Source organism: Bufo gargarizans, chromosome 11 (genome assembly GCF_014858855.1).
Source record: "Bufo gargarizans isolate SCDJY-AF-19 chromosome 11, ASM1485885v1, whole genome shotgun sequence".
NCBI classification, from domain to species: domain Eukaryota; kingdom Metazoa; phylum Chordata; class Amphibia; order Anura; family Bufonidae; genus Bufo; species Bufo gargarizans.
The window spans coordinates 88,804,542-88,824,744 of NC_058090.1; the positions used below are offsets into that span (position 1 = coordinate 88,804,542).

A 20,203-nucleotide genomic window follows, 5' to 3' on the forward strand; every position below is an offset into this window, starting at 1 on the left:
GCGTTTTGCACTCACATGAGAAAAATTGGCATGTTTGGTACCCAAACCCGAACTTCTTCACAAAAATTCGGGCTTGGGATCGGTGTTCTGTAGATTGCATTATTTTCTCTTCTAACATGGTTATAAGGGAAAATAATAGCATTCTTAATACAGAATGCATAGTACAATAGCGCTGGAGGGGTTAAAAAATAATAATTTAACTCACCGTAATCCACTTGTTTGCGCAGCCCGGCTTCTCTTCTGTCTTCTTCTTTGAGGAATAGGACCTTTGATGACGTCACTGCGCTCATCGCATGGTCCATCACATGATCTTTTACCATGGTGATGGATCATGTGACGGACCGTGTGATGAGCGTAGTGACGTCACCACAGGTCCTTTTCCTGTGCACAGCAAAGATAAGACAGAAGAGATGCCGGCTGCGCGATCAAGTGGATTAAGGTGAGTTAAACATTTTTCGTTTTGTTTTTTAACCCCTCCAGCCCTATTGTACTATGCATTCTGTATTAAGAATGCTATTATTTTCCCTTATAACCATGTTATTAGGGAAAATAATAATGATCGGGTCTCCATCCCGATCGTCTCCTAGCAACCGTGCGTGAAAATCGCACCGTATCCACACTTGATTGTAATTTAACGCAGCCCCATTCAAAGAGGAACATGCTGCGATTTTTACGCAACGCGCAAGTGATGCGTGAAAATCACCGCTCATGTGCACAGCCCCATAGAAATGAATGGGTCCGGATTCAGTGCGGGTGCAATGCGTTCACCTCACACATTGCACCCGTGCGTAAATCTCGCCCGTGTGAAAGGGGCCTAAGTGGTAGAGCAACACGAAGCATATGACAAATTCATCTCTGCTACAAATACAAAGCAGACAACGAGTTCATGGTAAAAAATAATAGTTTACTAAAATCAGATTTATGGATAAAGCTGCCATTCATTATTATAGGGTATGTTCCCAGTACAAGCAGATAAGGGTGTAAGGCCAGCAAACGTTTTTGGTGCTCTCTATGTCATAGATGGGTTATGATATCTTCATATGATGAATATGTTGGGGTGTAGAAACCATTTTTTAAAATCTATTTTCTATTTCAGTTATTCAATATTCTCTGTATTCAAATGTCTGTATTACCATTCTGCTGGCGGAGAGGCTTCAAGTGGTCCTTCTGCAGCCTCTTTCTTCTAAACCTCCCCTGGTGTAGGCCATGTGATCTCTTATCCAATCAGCCAAGGTAGATATACTAACTGGAATAGTGCATCAAGCTTTCTTGCAGTCTGGACTATTGAAGAGCACCTCCTAGTCTGTTTTCTTCAGGCATCTGGTCTCCTCACCATAGTGGATTTCCATACATCGAGGTCAGGATCATTTATCATACAATCATTTCTTGTACTGTAGACTGGACCTCAGAGCATTTAGTTATCGACTGGAACCTGCAGAGCAATAAAAAAACATTGTCAAAAATTTAGATCATAATGGTGCCTTAAAGGGGAAGTCCACTTTTCTTAAAGAGGATCCCCAGTTTGGACAATCCCTACTTTTTAGAATTGCCTCTTGACCATAAGATGGGCAAAAGGTGTCCTCCTGCTGGACCTACAGTGAGTGGGGAAACCTGTCAGAAAGCACCCAGTTTTCCTTCAGTGCCTCAACAGTACCCATTCATGATAAAGGGTTGTCTATGTACACAGGACAGGAGAGGTCCTCCAGAGCAAGAGACACTCTTTTTAATTACTCTCCACTCTGACCAAGAGATGAGGGTCCTGAACATTTATTTTTTCCTCTGGACCTAACATCTTTAAGAGGTTGTGCCAAGCTTATTTCCTGTATGTGGTGGGGTACAACCACTGGGACCCCCAACAATCACAAACACAAAAGTCTTGTCTACTCGGCATATGAATGGGCAGTGGTCAATCATGTTCACTACTGCTCCATTCATGCTTGACCACCGTTCCATTTTCGGGAGGGAACTTGGACCCTGGTTCTTATGTAATAGTGGGCCAGGGATCGACATGTCTACAGAGAAGAATAGATTGTGTATAGTACCATGGATGGATTGGTCGCTGTGGCATAGATGGTGTTTACCACTGTCTCCCTCCTTTCTATGACGTCCTTGTTCTCATGGTTGACCTATAGGGATTAAAGTATAAGAACTAGAAGTGCTACCTACTAAACAAGATAGACCAAGGGTAGGTTCACACTTGCGTTAAACAGATCTGGCAGACTGTCAGCTGGAGTTCACCGGATTTGGCCTCGCTGAATTCTGCCGTTCACTGACTAACCCCTTTGACTATAATGGGATCCGTCAAGGATCTAGACGCTTTCCAGCATGAGTGCCAGTTTTTGGCCAGGCCAAAAACATTGCATCCATCAGCCTGCTGGAACCATTTCACTTAAGTGTGATCCCAACCTAACAAGTGCAGACCGGTAGAGAGTCTGAACCACATCCAAATTAATGTCTTAAAGCTCAGAACATATAACATACACAAGCCTAGACCTATGCTAGGACCAGAGCATGACTAACTGTTCTGGGCTCCTACCTAACCCCACCTCAAACAATCTGCCCTAAACTTCCATCCTATGTCATCTCAATATTAATGTGACCGCACTGGGTGCAGTATTAATTGGGTCCATCAGATGATTAGGATAGCTGTTGCAAAATTTCACCTCTCAACATGTCCCAACATCTTTCTGGGAAGGGAAGTGATGTAATATAAGCAGGGGTGTGTCTTAACAAGTCAGGGGTGGGGTTAAGTTCAGTTGGAACACCACATATTAGACATGCCTTGCAGTAGACCAGGGATGTCAAACTCGTGGCCCTCCAGCTGTTGCAAAACTACAACTCCCATCATGCCTGGGCATACTACAGCTATCAGGGAATGATGGGAGTTGTAGTTTTGCAACATCTGGAGGGCCATGAGTTTGACATCCATGCAGTAGACCACACTTGTGAAGTTATTCACCACTTGAAAGAGGTGTCCCAAGAAAAATATTGTACATATGGATCTAAATACTTTTTAAATTGCATGTAATAGATTTTTTTTGTTTAGCCAGTTAATTATTCCATAAATAGTATCTGTATAGCGCCACCTGCTGTTTTTTCTTGTCCTTATTTCTCTGTCCAACGCAGTATCTTCATTGAGGTGTATGGAGATGCTTAGTTCCATCCTTCAGAGACCACCAGACAGTTGGAGGCTATAGCAGTTACAGGGAAAGCAGGAAGGACACCCCCTGAGCTGTGACAAGCCACTTCCAAGCTTCTGATAGGAAGAGAACTGCAGCAGGAAGGACACTGCCCCCCAAGTTGTGATAGGGGAAGAACTGAAGCAAGATCTCTGGTTCTGGTGAGGTTCAGGGCTGATTCTAGCTTAAATGTTTACATAAATTATTGGACAACCCCTTTAAAACTATGGTCAAGGATGAGAAAAGCATGGCTGTTTCCTTCCAAAAAGAGAGTCACAATTGACCACAGGTTGTGTGTGGTCTCCAGCTCAGCCTTATTGGTTTCAAAGTTATGGTGCTGTTCCTGGAAGAAAGCAGCTATGTTTTTCTTCTGATGGAAAATCCTTTTAAGGGTACAGAACAGCTGTATCTACCGTACTAACTGTCTTCTGCCTGGGCCTCGGTTAGCACTTCCTGCCCTAGATGCCTCCAGGTGTACTAGTGGTTCTTAGAGACACCACCCTCTGTAACACATGCGAGGCTCATGTTCACAGACACATCACACCACAATTTTATAGTACCTACTGTCATATTAGGAGGATTTCCCTTTAAGAGTATTTCATAATAAACATTTTCTTTCTGAATATTTCCAGTAAATGGTGCAGTGATCGGTTTTCTCCCACTGAAGGTAGAAAAACAGAAGGCATTAGTTAAACAAAAGAACTGAAACGTACAGTAATACAGTGCAGTAATACAGTGCAGTAATAGAGGACAGTAATACAGTAATTGTGTAGTAACACAGTGCAGTAATACAGTAATAGAGTGCAGTAATACAGAAATAGAGTGCAGTAATACAGTACAGTAATTGTGTAGTAATACAGTGCAGTAATACAGTAATAGTGTAGTAATACGGTACAGTAATACAGTAAGAGTGCAGTAATACAGTAATTGTGTAGTAATACAGTAATAGTGTAGTAATACAGTGCAGTAATACAGTACATACAGTAATAGTGTCGTAGTACAGTAATAGAGTGTAGTAATACAGTACAGTAATACAGTAACTGTGTAGTAATACAGTGCAGTAATACAGTACAGTAATACAGTAATTTTGTAGTAATACAGTACAGTAATAGAGTGCAGTGATACAGTACAGTAATACAGTAATTGTGTAGTAATACAGTAATAGTGTAGTAATATAATGCAGTAATACAGTAATAGAGTGCAGTAATACAGTACAGTAATACAGTAATTGTGTAGTAATACAGTACAGTAATAGTGTAGTAATACAGTACAGTAATACAGTAATTGTGTAGTAATACAGTGCAGTAATACAGTACATACAGTAATAGTGTAGTAATACAGTACAGTAATAAAGTGTAGTAATACAGTACAGTAATACAGTAATTGTGTAGTAATACAGTGCAGTAATACAGTACATACAGTAATAGTGTAGTAATACAGTAATACAGTAATTGTGTAGTAATACAGTGCAGTAATACAGTACATACAGTAATAGTGTAGTAATACAGTACAGTAATACAGTAATTGTGTAGTAATACAGTGCAGTAATACAGTACATACAGTAATAGTGTAGTAATACAGTACAGTAATAGAGTGTAGTAATACAGTACAGTAATACAGTAACTGTGTAGTAATACAGTGCAGTAATACAGTACAGTAATACTGTAATTTTGTAGTAATACAGTACAGTAATACAGTAATAGAGTGCAGCAATACAGTACAGTAATACAGTAATTGTGTAGTAATACAGTACAGTAATAGTGTAGTAATACAGTAATTGTGTAGTAATACAGTGCAGTAATACAGTACATACAGTAATAGTGTAGTAATACAGTACAGTAATAGAGTGTAGTAATACAGTACAGTAATACAGTAACTGTGTAGTAATACAGTGCAGTAATACAGTACATACAGTAATAGTGTAGTAATACAGTACAGTAATACAGTAATTGTGTAGTAATACAGTACAGTAGTAGTGTAGTAATACAGTGCAGTAATAGAGTGCAGCAATACAGTACAGTAATACAGTAATTGTGTAGTAGTACAGTAATAGTGTAGTAATACAGTGCAGTAATACAGTGCAGTAATACAGTACATACAGTAATAGTGTAGTACTACAGTACAGTAATGCAGTAGAGTGCATTAATACAGTAATAGAGTGTAGTAAGAATGGAGTAATACAGTAGAGTAGTACAGTAATAGTGTAGTAATGCAGTAATAGTGTACAGTAATACAGTAATAGAATACAGTAATACACTAATAGAGTACAGTAAGTGTATTGTAAAACAGTAATAGAGAATAGTAATAGAGCATGGTAATAGAATACAGTAATAGAGTAATAGATCATAGTAATAGAGTACAGTAATATAGTAATAGAGTATAGTAACACAGTAATATAATACAGTAATAGAGCCTAGTAGTAGAGTATAGTAGTATAGTAATAGATTATAGTAATAGAGTATAGTCATACAGTAATAGAGTATAGTAATAGAGCATAGTAATAGTACAGTAATAGAGGATAGTGATACAGTAATAAAATACAGTAATAGAGTATAGTAATAGAGCGTAGTAATAGTACACTAATACAGTAATAGAGTATATTAATAGAGTATAGTAATACAGTAAGTAGTACAGTACATGCTTGTAATACCTTATGTCATGATATATTTCTTCCTCTAAGCAAACAATATCCTGTTCATACACAAAGCACTGTTATCTATCTGTGGCGAAACCAACCTCGCCACGGTGTTTTGGAGGGGGCTGTTTACCAGCCTCCTGCCCTGGGATTATGGTCCCTTAAGTTAGTGGGTCTTAAGGCACTTGGGACGGAGCCCTCTGTCCCTGGATTGCATCCTTTGCCTTACTTGCTTGGATGAAGCACATGGTGGGAACAATAGATAGCGGCCATTTTAGCTCACAGACACTGTTCTGACTTTCCCACACGGTGCTTTCTTGCCTGTATTTGGTGCACAGAGACATCATTCAGTAGTTTGAAACTACCAAACAGGGGACACCTTTATTAGTGACTATTTTCGGTATAACTTGTATATTTTCAGTGTAACTGTATCTTCCAAACTACTGAACGGATGTGGGTGAATTTTGGATATGTGGTTCACCCAGATCCCCCGGTTCCGAGGATATATTGGTTATGGGGTTATTGCATGTTTTGGGGTTCCTGTAAAATGTTTTATAAAACTGTATTTCTCTGCCTTTGATAATTATATTCGTTATTGTGTTCAATAATCATCACCGGCAGAGGGGAGGATTTTGTGTGGGTGTGTTTCTATTGTCCCATTGTGTGTTTAAATGGTGATGTCTGTCCTGTTGTCTCCACATGTGTATTGGCGACTTCCCTTTGTCCTGAGAGATAATTGGATTGCCCTCGGTTGTCTCCCAGGCAGAGAGGAGGAAACCATGATGCATTGTGGGGATGTGTTGTATCTGTTCTGTATTTGAAAAACTGTAATAAAAACCAGGCTGGGTGTGCCAGCACGTCAGACCACTGCTTGACCCTCAACACAGAGCCTTGTCTCGTTATTGGGGGGATTCCCTGTATGCTGTTGGAGACTGATTGCCAGGAGTGTAAGCTGACTGTTACACTATCTATCTCCTATCTATACACAAGTCGCATGGTCTGTTGTGGGTGCGGGTCACATATCCTACCTCACAGTGCACTGGTGATACCCCTATGAAGGCATGTGAGAGTTTGGCTGTGAGTAAATTGCACTGTTCAGACCCTGATCACACACCACGGGCAGTTGAGTGGTAGGACCCCATGCGTGCTGAGACACCGTGACGTGGTGCATGAGGGGCTCCGATATGTTCCTGACTGGAAGATATCGGCAAAGTTCTCCGCTTTGGACGTCGGCTTGAGGAATTAGCTAGTATTGTCAGTTGCGTATCATTTTTGTGCATTTTTTGCAGTGATTTGTGTATGTATATGTTTTTTCATCTGCACAATGTACTATTTTGTGTAAGATGTTCTTGTGGTGCATGCGGTCCGCCCCGGCATCCTCCATTGTACACATTTTTGGCTGGGGATTGCTGTTGTCTGTGTACCGTATGCGGAGGAATTGCTCCCCAGGTTATAGACGCGCTACAGTGTCTGGATTTGGAGCATTTCCACCCGTTTAGGCCAGTTTTTATCTCCTATCTATCTCTGAGCATTATATCAGTGGTATGAGGCAGGGTGATATTGTGGTGAGGACCTCACATGATTTCCTGTAGCCTCTCGTGGTGTGAGGTGGTAGCAGTCTGCAGCACACCACTTCTGGTTTTTCACCCTCTTATGCAGAACACTCCCCGGATACAATGTGAAAACAAGTAAAATGTCATCATTTATCCAAAGCAACTCTGAAAGGTTAAACACTCACCAGCTAGAACAGCGCATAGTCCTCATCTTCTTGTTCTTCAGACAGCAAGTGCAGAAAGTCACCAGTACTATCAGAACCACGCACATGAGTGTCACAATGGCCACCATCCCGCCCTTCTCTGTGCCTAAGATAGAAATACAGCTCCATAAAGTGTTCATTCTGATAAGAAGACCTCTTGAACTGGCAGGTACCTTTTAAAAAGGGGTCAAAGAGTTAATAAGGTAGGGTTCCCTTGATGATACAAATTGGGGGTGACAAGGTTACACCAACTGTACATATATAATTATATACAGGAGATGCCCAGGTTATACCAGCATGGTCCATATCACTATATACAAGAAGATGTATAACTTATACCAGCTGTACATATATAATTATATACAGGAGACGCCCAGGTTATACCAGCATGCTCCATATCACTATATACAAGAAGATGTATAACTTATACCAGCTGTACATATATAATTATATACAGGAGATGCCCAGGTTATACCAGCATGGTCCATATCACTATATACAAGAAGATGTATAACTTATACCAGCTGTACATATATAATTATATACAGGAGACGCCCAGGTTATACCAGCATGCTCCATATCACTATATACAGAAGATGTATAACTTATACCAGCTGTACATATATAATTATATACAGTAGATACCCAGGTTATACCAGCATGCTCCATATCACTATATACAAGAAGATGTATAACTTATACCAGCTGTACACATATAATTATATACAGGAGATACCCAGGTTATACCAGCATGGTCCATATCACTATATACAAGAAGATGTATAACTTATACCAGCTGTACATATATAATTATATACAGGAGATACCCAGGTTATACCAGCATGCTCCATATCACTATATACAGAAGATGTATAACTTATACCAGCTGTACATATATAATTATATACAGGAGATGCCCAGGTTATACCAGCATGGTCCATATCACTATATACAAGAAGATGTATAACTTATACCAGCTGTACACATATAATTATATACAGGAGATACCCAGGTTATACCAGCATGCTCCATATCACTATATACAAGAAGATGTATAACTTATACCAGCTGTACATATATAATTATATACAGGAGATGCCCAGGTTATACCAGCATGCTCCATATCACTATATACAAGAAGATGTATAACTTATACCAGCTGTACATATATAATTATATACAGGAGATACCCAGGTTATACCAGCATGCTCCATATCACTATATACAAGAAGATGTATAACTTATACCAGCTGTACATATATAATTATATACAGGAGATACCCAGGTTATACCAGCTGTACATATATAATTATATACAGGAGATGCCCAGGTTATACCAGCATGCTCCATATCACTATATACAAGAAGAAGTATAACTTATACCAGCTGTACATATATAATTATATACAGGAGATACCCAGGTTATACCAGCATGGTCCATATCACTATATACAAGAAGATGTATAACTTATACCAGCTGTACATATATAATTATATACAGGAGATACCCAGGTTATACCAGCTGTACATATATAATTATATACAGGAGATGCCCAGGTTATACCAGCATGCTCCATATCACTATATACAAGAAGAAGTATAACTTATACCAGCTGTACATATATAATTATATACAGGAGATACCCAGGTTATACCAGCATGGTCCATATCACTATATACAAGAAGATGTATAACTTATACCAGCTGTACATATATAATTATATACAGGAGATGCCCAGGTTATACCAGCATGCTCCATATCACTATATACAAGAAGATGTATAACTTATACCAGCTGTACATATATAATTATATACAGGAGATACCCAGGTTATACCAGCTGTACATATATAATTATATACAGGAGATGCCCAGGTTATACCAGCATGCTCCATATCACTATATACAAGAAGATGTATAACTTATACCAGCTGTACATATATAATTATATACAGGAGATACCCAGGTTATACCAGCATGCTCCATATCACTATATACAAGAAGATGTATAACTTATACCAGCTGTACATATATAATTATATACAGGAGATACCCAGGTTATACCAGCATGCTCCATATCACTATATACAAGAAGATGTATAACTTATACCAGCTGTACATATATAATTATATACAGGAGATACCCAGGTTACACCAACTGTACATATATAATTATATACAGGAGATACCCAGGTTATACCAGCATGCTCCATATCACTATATACAAGAAGATGTATAACTTATACCAGCTGTACATATATAATTATATACAGGAGATACCCAGGTTATACCAGCATGGTCCATATCACTATATACAAGAAGATGTATAACTTATACCAGCTGTACATATATAATTATATACAGGAGATACCCAGGTTACACCAACTGTACATATATAATTATATACAGGAGATACCCAGGTTATACCAGCATGCTCCATATCACTATATACAAGAAGATGTATAACTTATACCAGCTGTACATATATAATTATATACAGGAGATACCCAGGTTATACCAGCATGCTCCATATCACTGTATACAGGGAGATGTATAACTTATACCAGCTGTACATATATAATTATATACAGGAGATACCCAGGTTATACCAGCATGCTCCATATCACTATATACAAGAAGATGTATAACTTATACCAGCTGTACATATATAATTATATACAGGAGATACCCAGGTTATACCAGCATGCTCCATATCACTATATACAAGAAGATGTATAACTTATACCAGCTGTACATATATAATTATATACAGGAGATGCACAGGTTATACCAGCATGCTCCATATCACTATATACAGGAAGATGTATAACTTATACCAGCTGTACCTATATAATTATATACAGTAGATACCCAGGTTATACCAGCATGCTACATATCACTGTATACAAGAAGATGTATAACTTATACCAGCTGTACCTATATAATTATATACAGTAGATACCCAGGTTATACCAGCATGCTCCATATCACTATATACAAGAAGATGTATAACTTATACCAGCTGTACATATATAATTATATACAGGAGATGCCCAGGTTATACCAGCATGCTCCATATCACTATATACAAGAAGATGTATAACTTATACCAGCTGTACATATATAATTATATACAGGAGATACCCAGGTTATACCAGCATGCTCCATATCACTATATACAAGAAGATGTATAACTTATACCAGCTGTACATATATAATTATATACAGGAGATACCCAGGTTATACCAGCTGTACATATATAATTATATACAGGAGATGCCCAGGTTATACCAGCATGCTCCATATCACTATATACAAGAAGAAGTATAACTTATACCAGCTGTACATATATAATTATATACAGGAGATACCCAGGTTATACCAGCATGGTCCATATCACTATATACAAGAAGATGTATAACTTATACCAGCTGTACATATATAATTATATACAGGAGATACCCAGGTTATACCAGCTGTACATATATAATTATATACAGGAGATGCCCAGGTTATACCAGCATGCTCCATATCACTATATACAAGAAGAAGTATAACTTATACCAGCTGTACATATATAATTATATACAGGAGATACCCAGGTTATACCAGCATGGTCCATATCACTATATACAAGAAGATGTATAACTTATACCAGCTGTACATATATAATTATATACAGGAGATGCCCAGGTTATACCAGCATGCTCCATATCACTATATACAAGAAGATGTATAACTTATACCAGCTGTACATATATAATTATATACAGGAGATACCCAGGTTATACCAGCTGTACATATATAATTATATACAGGAGATGCCCAGGTTATACCAGCATGCTCCATATCACTATATACAAGAAGATGTATAACTTATACCAGCTGTACATATATAATTATATACAGGAGATACCCAGGTTATACCAGCATGCTCCATATCACTATATACAAGAAGATGTATAACTTATACCAGCTGTACATATATAATTATATACAGGAGATACCCAGGTTATACCAGCATGCTCCATATCACTATATACAAGAAGATGTATAACTTATACCAGCTGTACATATATAATTATATACAGGAGATACCCAGGTTACACCAACTGTACATATATAATTATATACAGGAGATACCCAGGTTATACCAGCATGCTCCATATCACTATATACAAGAAGATGTATAACTTATACCAGCTGTACATATATAATTATATACAGGAGATACCCAGGTTATACCAGCATGGTCCATATCACTATATACAAGAAGATGTATAACTTATACCAGCTGTACATATAATTATATACAGGAGATACCCAGGTTACACCAACTGTACATATATAATTATATACAGGAGATACCCAGGTTATACCAGCATGCTCCATATCACTATATACAAGAAGATGTATAACTTATACCAGCTGTACATATATAATTATATACAGGAGATACCCAGGTTATACCAGCATGCTCCATATCACTGTATACAGGGAGATGTATAACTTATACCAGCTGTACATATATAATTATATACAGGAGATACCCAGGTTATACCAGCATGCTCCATATCACTATATACAAGAAGATGTATAACTTATACCAGCTGTACATATATAATTATATACAGGAGATACCCAGGTTATACCAGCATGCTCCATATCACTATATACAAGAAGATGTATAACTTATACCAGCTGTACATATATAATTATATACAGGAGATGCACAGGTTATACCAGCATGCTCCATATCACTATATACAGGAAGATGTATAACTTATACCAGCTGTACCTATATAATTATATACAGTAGATACCCAGGTTATACCAGCATGCTACATATCACTGTATACAAGAAGATGTATAACTTATACCAGCTGTACCTATATAATTATATACAGTAGATACCCAGGTTATACCAGCATGCTCCATATCACTATATACAAGAAGATGTATAACTTATACCAGCTGTACATATATAATTATATACAGGATATACCCAGGTTATACCAGCATGCTCCATATTACTATATACAAGAAGATGTATAACTTATACCAGCTGTACATATATAATTATATACAGGAGATGCCCAGGTTATACCAGCATGCTCCATATCACTGTATACAAGAAGATGTATAACTTATACCAGCTGTACATATATAATTATATACAGGAGATGCCCAGGTTATACCAGCATGCTCCATATCACTATATACAAGAAGATGTATAACTTATACCAGCTGTACATATATAATTATATACAGGAGATGCCCAGGTTATACCAGCATGCTCCATATCACTATATACAAGATGTATAACTTATACCAGCTGTACATATATAACTATATACAGGAGATACCCAGGTTATACCAGCATGCTCCATATCACTGTATACAGGAAGATGTATAACTTATACCAGCTGTACATATATAATTATATACAGGAGATGCCCAGGTTATACCAGCATGCTCCATATCACTATATACAAGAAGATGTATAACTTATACCAGCTGTACATATATAATTATATACAGGAGATGCCCAGGTTATACCAGCATGCTCCATATCACTATATACAAGATGTATAACTTATACCAGCTGTACATATATATTATATACAGGAGATACCCAGGTTATACCAGCATGCTCTATATCACTATATACAGGGAGATGTATAACTTATACCAGCTGTACATATATAATTATATACAGGAGATGCCCAGGTTATACCAGCATGCTCCATATCACTATATACAAGAAGATGTATAACTTATACCAGCTGTACCTATATAATTATATACAGTAGATACCCAGGTTATACCAGCATGCTCCATATCACTATATACAAGAAGATGTATAACTTATACCAGCTGTACATATATAATTATATACAGGAGATGCCCAGGTTATACCAGCATGCTCCATATCACTATATACAAGAAGATGTATAACTTATACCAGCTGTACATATATAATTATATACAGGAGATACCCAGGTTATACCAGCTGTACATATATAATTATATACCGGAGATACCCAGGTTATACCAGCATGCTCCATATCACTGTATACAAGAAGATGTATAACTTATACCAGCTGTACATATATAATTATATACAGGAGATGCCCAGGTTATACCAGCATGGTCCATATCACTATATACAAGAAGATGTATAACTTATACCAGCTGTACATATATAATTATATACAGGAGATGCCCAGGTTATACCAGCATGCTCCATATCACTATATACAAGAAGATGTATAACTTATACCAGCTGTACATATATAATTATATACAGGAGATGCCCAGGTTATACCAGCATGGTCCATATCACTATATACAAGAAGATGTATAACTTATACCAGCTGTACATATATAATTATATACAGGAGATGCCCAGGTTATACCAGCATGCTCCATATCACTATATACAAGATGTATAACTTATACCAGCTGTACATATATAATTATATACAGGAGATGCCCAGGTTATATCAGCATGCTCCATATCACTGTATACAAGAAGATGTATAACTTATACCAGCTGTACATATATAATTATATACAGGAGATACCCAGGTTATACCAGCATGCTCCATATCACTGTATACAGAAGATGTATAACTTATACCAGCTGTACATGTATAATTATATACAGGAGATACCCAGGTTATACCAGCATGCTCCATATCACTATATACAAGAAGATGTATAACTTATACCAGCTGTACATATATAATTATATACAGGAGATACCCAGGTTATACCAGCATGCTCCATATCACTATATACAAGAAGATGTATAACTTATACCAGCTGTACATATATAATTATATACAGGAGATGCCCAGGTTATACCAGCATGGTCCATATCACCATATACAAGAAGATGTATAACTTATACCAGCTGTACATATATAATTATATACAGGAGATGCCCAGGTTATACCAGCATGCTCCATATCACTGTATACAAGAAGATGTATAACTTATACCAGCTGTACATATATAATTATATACAGGAGATACCCAGGTTATACCAGCATGGTCCATATCACCATATACAAGAAGATGTATAACTTATACCAGCTGTACATATATAATTATATACAGGAGATACCCAGGTTATACCAGCATGCTCCATATCACCATATACAAGAAGATGTATAACTTATACCAGCTGTACATATATACAGTTATATGCAGGAGATACCCAGGTTATACCAGAATGTTCATATCACCATATATGTATAGGTAGTTAAAACTTACTGTACACAGTGAGATGATATTCTTGACTACATTCACCTTTTTCCTTAAAAATACTGGCCACGAATGTTCCGCTTTGTTCCGTGTTTATTTTTACGATTCCCAGTGAGACGTTTCCCTCAGTGTAAAGCTTTGATCTGTAATCCCAACTTTTTATATCGATAGTTTTGTTTGGTTGAGTAGTTGCTATATGTTTGTTACCAAAAACCCAGGAAATTTCTGTAATCATTTCTTCATCCACTTGTAGGATCACGTTCTCCCCCTCAACAGCAGAAACATTTTTCACCTCTCCACATGGTTTGTAACAGAAGACACCTAACAATAAAAAAATTCATAAAATGTGAAGTGAAGACCATGGCCACCACCAAATCATGAGAGGAGCTCTGGGTAAAAATATTAAGTAGTCACTAGTAAGAATAGTTTCCAGAGTTTTAGTAGGTTCTCTGTCTCACATTTTCCCAACTTTTTGAGATGACAAAAAAAGAACATAAGAATTCAGGTTAGTCCAAGTGCCAAAGCAAACATTTCAGGTATCGCCATGTCCCAATAATGAATCCAAGCCTCCCATTCCGCTCTGACTGCAGATAACCTTGCCCCAATCTCACATTCCCGTGATGGTGACTATACATTTGGATGTCTGCCCCAACAATGATAGTTGCTGTCCTCAAATATCTGTTCTCATAGGACCTCCACACTTGTACCTTTTCTGGGGAAGCTGTCAGGTCTCTGGCCTGAGAACTCAATGCCTAAAGGGCTGCCATCTAGCCACTTTGCTCTGGCCAGGGTATGAAAATTCAAACCTAGGGTAGCAAACAAAATCTTTGCCACGAGTGATTAAAAGTCTATCTTGTGCCAATTTCCTCAAAAATGTACCAAGCTGAAGCAATCTGCTATGTCGGAAACGTGTTAGACTCGGACAGCAGGTCAATGTCTTCAATGGGAGTTAAAAATACCTCAGTCTAGGTGGCACAGAAAGTCCACCACCTTATCATAACACAGTCCTTTTTTCAGGAACATTGTTGGTGTCCTGGAGAGTCCCTTTAAGCATTTGCTCAAACAAAATAATGTGAAATACTTACATTTTTGAAAAATAAGGAGCAGGATGGCAGTGCAGTAACAAAACATTATTAACTGTGTTAGACTTGAGGGACTAAGCTCGAAATCTTTTACTCTGTTTCAGGAAATACAAAAACACTTTCTGTTTCCTGCAAAAAAGTGGTAAGAAGATCCCAATCTAATGTGAGGTTGTGGTAGAAGCAGACAGATTTAAGCAGCACCTTTACAGTGAAAGCAACTTTAAAGATTCTCACAAAAAAAACTCTGTGTGGGAAAGAAAATATTACTGGGTTATTGCCCCTCATCTGTGCAGACCAGATGACTCGGCTGTATAAGATGTTATGGGTGCAGGTTGGGGATTACTAGTTCTCACTTAGGAGACTCAGCAGATGTATGGGACCTTATTTTCATGTCACCCAAACATGAGACTCTTCCAAAAAGAAGAGTAAATTATGCATAGATGCCTTTTTTGATGCTTTTGCCCCTTTTCAGTACGGAGCAGGGTACTGATTGGCTGAATGAGATGCACACCTTAGAGACCCAGTGGTACACGGTGGAATGCGCAGCAGATTGTTGGGAAGAAAACGTTCCTTCCCAACAGTTGGCTGCTTGTTCAGTGGAGGAAACTGCATGCAGCGATCCCCCCCACACTATGAGAACAAGGGATCGCTATTGTGATCGCTTGACCTCATACAGCTGCATTGTTTCTGGGCAAGAGATCGCTGTTCAAAAAGAAACGATAATTTAGGTGCCTACACAAACAACAGGATTTCGCTTGTTCATCGGGTGACCGGCGGAACCTTCACATGGGCAGATGGCTGGGAACGATAACCTGTCAGAGAATCCGCTCTTGTAAATCCACCGAGCTAGTAGACCCCCCTCATCCTGGGCCCCACTTGGGCTATGTTTATTAAAAGGCAATTTTATTGCTCATTAGCTCTTCTAATTTTCAGACTTCTCACTGGCTACCTCTTGAGTTCTAGGGGGAGAGGTGTGGCCATATGGTTCCTCACCCACTTGGCTTCTCGCTGAGGGGAGAAGCCGGACCTCGATTCAGGCTCTTGGCCAATACCTGGGGTGGCAGTTCAGGTGGAAACCAGAGCAAGACAAGCTCTTCCTTGGCTTCAGCTGAGGATGACCACTAGTCCCCAACACTTGCAGGAGCCTTGTGGTCTGGAATGTTAAGGATTGGTTTACAAGGGGCCCCTTTTTTAGTTGCATGAGGTAAAGAAAGTCATGTTCTGCGGCCTTCAAATAAAACTTCTTAATTGTCTTCTGTTTCACAAATCTAGAAACTACTTTAACATTTTCCCTTCTAATTTTGAAACTCAGTCAGATAACTATGTCTCTGAGGGTCCTCTCATAATAAGTATGTGGTATATACCGTTTTATTGTTTGAGTCTCATTTAGGAGCATTTTAGCAGGTGGCAACCACATTACAGCACCCATAGGTGTTATGACTTCCTTCTATTTCTGTTTGTTTCAGTATATCTTTTACATTGAAAGCCAAAGTGCCCCATAACATTCTCAATCATTGGCCCTGTGTTACTATGACTCTCTGTTAGTGACTCCATAACTTTTCCAGCCTCAGTTAGAAAGCCCATGACATGTCTAACCTTGTATGTAAAATTGTCACTATGTCATTGTGTTCCCCTGGCCTGGAAGGAAATGTTGAAGTTGAGAGGAAACTATCTGACATATGTCGAGTGTGGAGTGTGGAGGTGTAGACCTGCCTGGAATAAACCTCTGGTGTGGTGGGGTAACCATCATAGGTTGCATCATGGCTTCAGATGATCACTATGTAGTTTACTGAACTGATGACTGACGAGTGCTCAACAAAGCGGAAACAGGCTGTGGAAATCCCACCACACCAGACCTTAACATGGAAGAGTAGCTTGCTATAGCTCCTTGGTGTAGAACAGTAACCATCTCGAATATGGATGAGGATGAGTAGGAATTTCAGAAATAGCCATCCGAAATTGACAGGGTAACTCTATAAGCTCGAAGTGGAATCAATCGCCATTCCCTGTTATTGCACCCACTACTTACAAAGAAATGCGCTTCGCGATGAAGTAATCACAAAGCGTATTTTTTTGTAAAATTTGGTGCAACAGCCAAATCGAATTTTCCAATACTTCTCTGATCTCTAATCAGGAAAAACAAATAAAATCTCCAAAATCTCCAACACAAACAAAATCTCCGACACAACAAGCATTATAAAAATAGTATACACCTTTATTTATCATTATGTATCACCGTTTCCAGAGTTTCAGACTACTAAAATATGGGTTCTTTCTACTGATATCCACTATATATTCGAACTAGAGGTTGCCACAGCTGGGTCTTTGTTTTTGTTTTTTCGAAGATCTGAAATGAAAGAAAGAAGGTCCTTATCACAAGTTGTTCTAATGTCAAAGAGTAAAAGAAACCTGGCTTAGCTGCCCACAGCAACCAATCAGTTTCTACTTTTCATTTTTCAGACCTCCTTTGGCAAATAAAAGGTGGAATCTAATTGGTTGCTGTGGACAACGAAGCCAGTTTCCCATTACACCAGTTTTGATACATCTCCTCCAATATGTTTTACCCAATGTGTGCTTGTAAGACACATGCTGTGAGAGGGGGGAGGGAGCAGCAGGAGGAAGGTTCTGATAACACTGTAAACAGTGCAGAAGGAGATACTCTGTGTATTTTGTAGGTACTTTTTTTTTCCTTGTGCAGGTGTGGATAATTTTATCTAAGGCATTGATAAGAGGTCACATAGGAACTGTGGGTCAATTCTTTGCTATAAGAGCAGTTAGATGGCGGTGCTCTGTAGCATGATGTTGTGATTGTTGATTTCTTGAAAGAATTCAAGATGGACCTGAATATTACATGTAATCTGAGCTGGACGTATCTGTAGAAGGGTCGTTGGATCCTGGAATTTGCTCTGAATGCTAGATTTATATATTTTCCCCCTAATTTGAAGTAGTTGAAAACAATCTGATAGGGCTTTTTTTCCCCTTCTGGATCAAGACTAGAGTATATTTTTCCTCTTGGCTGAACATGTCCTGAGATTAAAAAAAAAAAAATATATGATATTGTGTCATGAGATGTCTCACGATACTGTATTGAATTGGTTTCATGAGTCATTAAGATTTTATTAATGTCTTTTGCTCCTTTCCTCGTATGCATTGTGTTATAAAGTTTTATTACTGTGCGGTAAGCAGACACAAGGCATAATGTGAGAAGAGCCTAGCACAGTCTCACAGAGCAGCTCATGGTTGTTGCTCTTCGCGGAAAAACCTTTCTATGAAGTCCACGAGAAAGCCCCTTTAGACAATTGATATTCTGATTTCTTACCTGAGTTTTGAATCACAGACAATGCATCAGCTCCAGTATAGACGTCATGATGGCAACTGTCATAATCCAGATCGAAGGTGATCCAGCCCGAGGAGCTAGACCAATGGCTGTTTCTACGATAAAACATCAAAAAAAAATTAAGAACTATTCTTAGAAGAAGAAGAAACTACCCAAAGCTGAGAAGAAGACAAGCAATGATAGCAAAACTACCTTAAAGAGGACCTACAGTCTTGTGTCATTGGTTTTGACCATGCAACTGCCAGTGCTGGGTAGGGGCCCAAGGAGAGCAGGACATGTCAATGCATCCTGTAGGTGAGCTATCAAGCTACATCATATAGTTACCTTTCTGGCAGAAAGTCCATGGCCTGACTGATCGGGAGATTCTGATTACAGGGGTTTCAGCGATGCAGTGGTAGATGGTAGTTGGATGAATATTGTTCAGGTTTAGTGTGTGATTTCTGACAACTTTATACCCCTCAGTCTGGTTCCTCCAGGAGATTCTCACATATGGGTTGTTTGCTGTACAGGTCAGAGTCATATTGCAGCTCTCAGTTTCACTCACGTTAATTTTAATTTCTATGTCCTTCTTCAATAATTTTGCTGTTAAAGATAAAGGTAAAAGAAGTAGTAACATCCCTTTATCTCGGCTTCTTATTTATCACTCTGCCCCTTTATCTTCCTTAATTCCTCCCTGCACCCATTCCCTCCTTCCTTTCCTTTCTCCGTCATATCCTTACTTCCTGCCTTCTTTTAGCTCTCATTTCTTTATCAATATTTTCATTTCCTTTTCTTCCTCTCCTTGTTTCTCTCTCTTGCCTTTCTTCCCTGTTTCCATTCTTCTTTCCATCCTTCCTTTTTCTTTTTTTCTTTCCTTCCTCCATTCATCTCCCTCTCCTTCCCTTACTCATTTTTACTTTCTTTCTTTGTCCTTTATTTCCTTTTCTTCCCCTTCCTTCCTTC

The 20,203-nt window shown here is 38.3% G+C and overlaps 3 protein-coding genes across 5 annotated transcripts in view; 1 reads left to right on the top strand and 2 right to left on the bottom strand.

The window, feature by feature from the left end:
- The window catches only part of LOC122921388 (angiopoietin-2-like), a 94,952-nt gene that overhangs the window by 45,817 nt on the left and 28,932 nt on the right, over window positions 1–20,203 (top strand). The window lies entirely within an intron of this gene.
- LOC122922225 lies at window positions 884–16,153 on the bottom strand. 3 transcript variants are annotated; one of them, XM_044272765.1, is made up of 6 exons: window positions 15,928–16,153; window positions 14,888–15,163; window positions 7,553–7,676; window positions 3,744–3,840; window positions 2,043–2,126; window positions 884–1,432 (listed from the first exon to the last, which is right to left on the bottom strand). In XM_044272765.1, exons 1-6 carry the CDS (start codon window positions 15,971–15,973, stop codon window positions 1,415–1,417), a joined length of 645 nt encoding a protein of 214 aa, XP_044128700.1. In that variant the 5' UTR covers window positions 15,974–16,153; the 3' UTR covers window positions 884–1,414. The 3 variants fall into 3 exon arrangements, with proteins under 3 accessions (XP_044128700.1, XP_044128699.1, XP_044128701.1); XM_044272764.1 differs by having other exon boundaries at window positions 14,852–15,163; window positions 15,928–16,144; XM_044272766.1 differs by lacking the exon at window positions 2,043–2,126 and having other exon boundaries at window positions 14,852–15,163; window positions 15,928–16,147.
- LOC122922224 (SLAM family member 8-like) overlaps window positions 18,146–20,203 on the bottom strand; it is a 3,453-nt gene continuing 1,395 nt past the window's right edge. The window contains exons 3-5 of the mRNA XM_044272763.1: window positions 19,586–19,843; window positions 19,244–19,356; window positions 18,146–18,271 (exon numbers count right to left, since the gene is read on the bottom strand). Of these exons, the coding sequence (XP_044128698.1) occupies window positions 19,256–19,356; window positions 19,586–19,843 (359 nt within the window). The 3' untranslated portion in view covers window positions 18,146–18,271; window positions 19,244–19,255. The remainder of the gene's footprint in view (window positions 18,272–19,243; window positions 19,357–19,585; window positions 19,844–20,203) is intronic.